The 7,272-nt window shown below is 26.1% G+C and overlaps 1 protein-coding gene across 1 annotated transcript; it reads left to right on the top strand.

The window, feature by feature from the left end:
• The first annotated feature begins 665 nt into the window (after nt 1-665).
• LOC142322338 (uncharacterized) lies at nt 666-5,952 on the top strand. The gene is made up of 2 exons (XM_075361301.1): nt 666-819; nt 5,030-5,952. The coding sequence occupies exons 1-2, from the start codon at nt 787-789 to the stop codon at nt 5,318-5,320; spliced, it is 324 nt and encodes a 107-aa protein (XP_075217416.1). The 5' UTR covers nt 666-786; the 3' UTR covers nt 5,321-5,952.
• Nucleotides 5,953-7,272: the final 1,320 nt, after the last annotated feature.

Consider the following 7,272-nt stretch of genomic DNA (forward strand, 5'->3'; position numbering starts at 1 on the left):
TATCAATCAAGTAATTTCATTTATACGTTGTATATTTTTTCAAATAAAAGTAATAACTTATATTGTTATTAAGCTGTGTCGAGTGAACGTTGCGGATCCCCGACCTTTTCGTCTCTAAGGTGTTGCAACGTCATATAATCTTGCCAAAAACTTATTTCATATCAAAATAAAATCTTATCGTACTGTTACAGTTTAGATACGGTGTTAAAATTTTTTTGTTTATCTTTTATTTAAAAATTTACGTACCATCTTCAAATATGTGTTAAAAGAAAAGTTTTGAATTTTTTAGAAAAAGTTCAACATTTTAAATGTATTTCAAATTTTACCTAAAAAATTGTATGTAATAATTTTTACTAATATATTACTTTTATTTATACATTTAATAAACCATTAAATTCATCTTAAAAAAATCTACTTTTAGATAAAATAAATTTAATTGTTTTTATTAAGTATTATCTTTAACAGCATAAAAAACAACTTTCTTAAAGTTAAATCAAAAACAGGAAAAACGCATTAACATGCACTTGCAGTACGAAATTTAACAAATTATTTTTACTTAAGAAATATTTACTTAATAATAAGGAAAATTGTGAAATTAATCGTAAAATATTAATAAGTAGACGTGATATATATATATATATATATATATATATATATATATATATAAAACGTGCATTCATATCTTGAAACATTTATTGGCATCTAAGTGCGTTATTATTCTATACAGTTACAAACCTGCTGAGTACAATACTCGTATAGATTCATTTATAACTTAAATCTTCGAAAATGGGTCGTCTAATAATTTTATTAGTTACAGCTGTGAGTATTTGTTAGTTATTCATTTTTTAAAATACTTTTTATTAACTATTTCAACTTCAACTTATAACTATAAATTTTATAACTATTTCATAAAATAAACATTACTTTTCTGCGCTCTGTAAGTTACAAGAGCGAATAACACTTTATCTGTTTATGGTGTGAGGGAAGTGAGAAAACATAAGTAATTATAAAATATATCCCCTTATTCTCTCTTATTTATAGCACATATTCTTTTATTAAGACAATGTCGTTAGTAATTGATTGGTACATTTATTTTATGTAACTTCTTTTCCCGAATGTGCTGCGTACAGATTGGTCTTGCTATGTTATAACAGTTAATGTGTAGAGGACTTTCGGTACCCCTCTGTGACCAAATTGACAACAGATTTTTAATAAGTAAATATTATAATAATTCATTTATGCTATCTTTGGTAACAACAAGTCTACGACCTTTATTATTATTATAAAAAACCTAGTAAGTAGATCGTTTATTATTAATAATTTCTGTCAAATATTCATGGAAATTTCAAAGTGGCGTAGACACTACCGCATCAAAATGCCATCTATGTTGCAGGTAAACGATTCGTGCATTAATTTACCGGTTAATAATTTATCCTTGTAAGATTTTCTACTTCTTCTTTAGGTGTGTTAATTAATTCACGGAAGTGTAGTTTTCTTTTTCTAAATCTGGTTTTCTTGTCGGTGTTAACGTTCTTTTTTTATTACCAAGCAACCGATATTTAAACAGCCGGATTATATTTTCTCAATTCCATATCATCCTAGTGCAGCAGAGTCGAAATTTTATTTTTTTTATACTTGCAAAGTCGTTCTGGTATGAGTTAACCGTTGAGTTTAAAATAAAATTTTACAAGAATAATTACTATAAATCAACAATTATTATAAGTCAAATGACCAACTGATTACGTTAAAAATAACTTCTCTATTTTGTTGAAGATAATTTTTACATAAGTAAACTTTATGCGAGTTTGACTTTTCTGTTCACTTTACTTACAAGCGCTGACCACCCTCAAGATCTAGAAAGAAAAACTATTATTAATTTTAGAGTAAGAATCTTATAAAAAAACGTTTTTTTATTTATTAAAATATTGTTTTCCGTAATATAAAGAATGTCAAAATATTTAAATGTTCGTCACTTTGTAAAGAAATCATTTTAAAACCTCGAGTACTTTCTTAACGACAACAATTTCATTAAAAAATGGCTCTTATGATCTAAAAAAAATAATATAACTCTAAAATAACTTTTACAACTTATAAAAGAAAATTATGAGCTGTAAAAGTAAAATAATCTGTCGTATATTTCAGGAAATTGAGTCTGAATGTTCTGAAATTAAGATCCTTCGTAGGACAGTCAGATTGAACTACGTCTGATTTATGACGCGATGTTTATAATAACTTGGCGGTTGCATTGATTCTTCAACACGCTCATTTTATACATTTTTCTATAAATACCAGCGTAATAAATATGTATTGTAACCGTAATAAATATGTATTAATTGTGTCCATCAATAGAAAAAGATAAAAATTATTTTCACGATGAAAGTAATTGTTGTATTACAATAACCCAAAAATAAACTTCACAGCTGTTTATTAAGAAAATACAAAAACCTCATAAAAATAAAATATTTTATAATATTTGTTTATAATTAACATTTTTTTAATTAGTTTTTATTTTTTAACTAATTATACCAATTCACGGTATTTTTACTATTTACCAGCTATAGCTCGATTGCTGCTGCAGCAGCATAACTGTAAAGGGAAATAGTATAGTGATCGGTTGAAATTTTGGATGTCAGTGTTTTGCAAATTTCGACGTTTCCAGATACCCTAATCTAAAAAAACGCAAAATAATTTTCAGAAAATGTATGCACGCACGTACTAAGGTTGGTCTGTACTTTAATTAATAGCTGTGAACTGGCTTGGCATAAATTCTTCGAAAATGGCTGAAAAAAGTTATTTGTATTGATGGCATATTTTGATAAAATAAAAAAAGGGAGGGGTAGTTTTCACCATCATCTTTACTTTTTTTTTATAGTGGTCGCAGAAAATTTGATTTAAGTAGTAAGTTATTTAAAATTTGTAATTTTTAAGTCGATCAGATTTAGGAATCAGATCGTTATTTCTGAACACTTGGCGTGGTTTTTTGAAAACTGATTGAACAGACACGTTGAAATATTGCATAAAGTTATGGAAGTAAATAATTTCAGAAAATTTTTAAGCCCTTATAAACGAGGTGACTGAACGAGATCCTTGTTTAAAATAACATTCTTTTAAACTTTACTGAAAATCCAGTGTATTTAGTATTAATGTAGACGATATGAGAACTTATTAAACTGATCTCATGGAACCCTATTGAATAATTTAAATTTTTTGTTGTACTTAACTGTTTATAGATTTTTCTTACTTTAAATATAGTAAAATTTTGATGATAAAAAACCACTTTATCATTTTTTTGCTAAGAGTTTTATTTTAAGATAAAATGTCATTTCATCAAGGTAATCAAATCTGTTCCGAATTTGTTTACTCAAAATTATAATTTTTTTCACAATTGTGGATGAAATCTTCCTGTACCCGGTCAACCAAATGAATAAAAACACTATTTTCACTATTAATAATGATTATTATCATTAATAACTTCTTTAATTTTATTTTATAAAATTATTAACTTCATCGCCCAGATTATTATTTATCAAATTAAATTTATTTTATTTTGAGTTATTTATATTTTAAAATCTTGTTGAACATAAAGGACAGGGTTGGGAACGTTTTGCATTTCTTTGTATTCTGTGTAGGCAATCGTTATGAGAAAAATTATAAACTTGCAGTTTTATTATTTAAAAATTTATTTGTTAAATAGCGCTTTTATGTTTGAATCAAACAAATAATAATAACCGATAAACTTCACTACACGAAAAACTCCGGTGAACCTGTACAAGTGAATAATTTTATCTACTAAAACGTGATATAAAAATGACAAATTTATAAAAAAAAAAAATCATAGTTGCTTAATTTGTTATCATTCTAGACGACTTAGTTCTAAATAATAACTGCATTTCTTTCAAAAATATTAAATATTTCATAACGCACTTATAAGAGATGCTAAACCCATGTTGTAATTTTTAGTTTAATTAAATTTGTTTTTAGTTACAAGAGATCCACCTGCCGCAAGAAAATAAGTACTCTATTTTTTCTAAATTATTAAAGTAAAATAGGTACTAAATAATCATATTTAAGATCATATACGTTACATAATTAATATGTCATATATTTATCGATTAGACTAAAGAAAAAAAATAGTAATAATAATAACTATCTTTCTCATACTAATTATTCGATTAGCCCTAATTAAAGTTATTGAATACATAAATATTCCAATGATAGGTTGAGAAGGAATGATCAGCTAAATTAAAAATATTCAAATATTAATTACTTTTTGATATTACTGATAATACTAACATACTAATAATAATTATTCTGAAAACATTGAACTTAGATCATATTTTTCATCAAAATTTATTAAATAAAGTTTATTAAGATAATAATTACGAAAGAAAATATTTACTGGAATGTTTAACGTAAAGGAAAATAGTTGTGTCATAACCTGATACAGTGTCACAGGAGTATTGACAATATAGCGTGTAAATGATTTGATAAGTTCACCCCTATGGTAATGCGCGTTAAAGTTGCAATACAGAAAGATTTAATATTAAAGAAAGTTATTAAAAGACAAAATTTTGCTTAAATAAATTGCAAATAATTGAGGAATAAATTCGTTAAAACGGAATACGTTTTATGCAATTCAACAACGATTGGTTATTATTATAGTAATAATAATGATTAATAGTAATAATAATGATTAATAGTAATACTAATGAATTATAGTAATATATTTTTCAAAAATGATTATTTAGAATAACTGAAAAAATTAGCTAACATTTTATCAGTAAAAAGTTAAAAATGTACTTTATCTACTAATCACTAAAGATACGAGTATATTTAAAATACATTCTATGTAAGCAAAACATAAGTAATTTTGCAATTTACTTTAGGTATTTCCAATCTAAATCGATCTGTTCATTTATGAAATATTTACTTTTGAAAATATAACGGATTTATTTTTACTACTGTTAAATTAAATTCATTTCTGTTATATTTACTAACATTGTGTTTTTTTAATTTTTTTATATTATAGATAATCATGAATTCGATCGTTATTTCGACTGCAGAACATGGAACTTGTCCCGGAGTATTTTCCTGTTACAACTGTACAGCTATAAGACTTTGTAGACCGAAATATGGTCATACTGGCTTTTTTGACTACAAAACATTCCAATGTGATGAATTAACCCATCCGTTTTGCGACCCGTTTACTGGTTCATGTGTTTCTGATCCTCCAACCAAACAATGTTTTGATATAAAAGAAAAATTATGTAAAACATCATCACCAAAACCTGCATATTGCACTAATAAAACTGAATTTTAAATGACGTTTGTTTCTCTTCGGCATTTACAATATCATAAAATTATTTATTTAATTATCATACAGTTTGTTTACGTAAGTGTAAATTTATAGATCACAATTGGAAAAATATAATCGGTGTCATTGCCAATCAGGATCGATCAGCTACAATTAAATTTTTTATTCTAGGATTTTATTTAATAACAACTTTGAAAAAGGAAAAATGAATAGTTAAGTAAGTTTTTTAAAAAAAACATCTTAAAAAAATCTTCAAAACATATTAGGAAAACTTTTAATTAATTTCAAGGTATCTCAAAATCTATTATCCATCATAGGTTAAAAGTGATAAAAATAGGGAATTAGCGAAAATAATGCAGTTTTTATACAGAAAAAACCAAGTTGTATTAGAATGTTTCAAAAGTAGAATTCAGGTAAAGTAATTTTACTTTAATTATTCTGAAGGAACTTGTTATTTTTCGAAGAAATCCAGATGTTAGCTGATCCGATAATGGTAACGAATAGTTAGTTAAAGATGTCTAAATTAAAACTGTAACAATGTATTCTGCCTTTGTATACAAAATATACTTACTTAATCTCAAAATATTATAAAATAAAACGCTAAAATAAAGGAAATAATTAAAATTACCTTATACAAATCAACTTTTTATTACGTTTAATTTTAACGCCGCCTATAAAGGCATCTTTTTTAATGTGCTTTAGTATTATACTTATTTCTATGAATAATCTTAAGTACATAATATAGAATTAATAATTTACCAGTTAAAGTGTATACTGTAGATGCAAAATCTACAGAAAGTGGTACATTAATTTTCTGCTTTTCACTATCACTCCCAATTTTTCTTACGGCTTTTAGCACGTAAAGCATCCGAGATGCAATGATGATTTCATCGAGTATGATAGTGTATATTTTATTAAAACTCTCTACGGTAAAGAAAATCACTTTCAGGACTTCCATCGTCATCAAATTAATATTCCTGATAAGCAATAGTACATATGCTATTGCTTATCAGGAAAAGGCTACAGGACAATACAGTTTCATTCTAGTAATCCTGTTCTTGAAAATTACTCATTTTTCGAAGCGATTAGTGTCAGATTTAATTATGACACGTTGTCATTCATACGTGTTAAATGGTAGAAATAATAATAACTGTACGTATGCGTACATCAGTAACTGTAATATTTATTCGTGAATTTATGAGAAAAGACGTTTAATCGAAGAATTATTTCAGTGAGGAGTTTTTATTTTTGTTGTTATTACGGCCAGTAATCGAATATTATTTCCAATGAACTTACTTTCGAGACCCACTTATCAATTCTGTTGAATTTCATTAAAATTTATTCAGCCATTCAAAAAATTTGTTGGAAAAAAAGAAAAGTCGAGCAATTCTTGGATAACCGAATTTTCCCAGATTCTTAGCTGCATCGGCTTGGGAATTATTATTTTATTCTTGGAAATGAGTATGCGATTGTTCGGAGGGACTGGCGTCTCCTTTCAGCTCCTCTACAACCGTGTCATTACGGTACTCGGTCACGATGTAAGTATAAATGTGTAAGTTAAAGTGACCTATGCCTTTTCACGTAAAAATGTCAATGAATCTCCTTCACAAAATCTAATCTTATATTCATTGCTACCGTATTTAATTCTTAAATGAGCAACAATAATTAATTAATTATACGGGTTAAAAAAAATATTGTATCGATAAAGGAATTGGTTTAATACCCGGTTGGGTTTAAATTATTTCAAGTATTTTTTATTCTCCGGTTCAATCACATAAATAAAATTCTTGTTTAGATAATATTCCAAATTATTTTTATTACAATATTCAAACTTACGCTTCATATAAGTAACATTGTTATAATTAATTATACATTGGTAACAAACACATGCTGAGTGTTTGAAGGATGGAACTAGACTGACCAACCACAGAGTATTATAAAAATTAATTTAATGAGAG

The sequence above is a fragment of the Lycorma delicatula genome, chromosome 3, assembly GCF_047948215.1.
Source record: "Lycorma delicatula isolate Av1 chromosome 3, ASM4794821v1, whole genome shotgun sequence".
In the NCBI taxonomy this organism is placed as follows: Eukaryota; Metazoa; Arthropoda; class Insecta; order Hemiptera; family Fulgoridae; genus Lycorma; species Lycorma delicatula.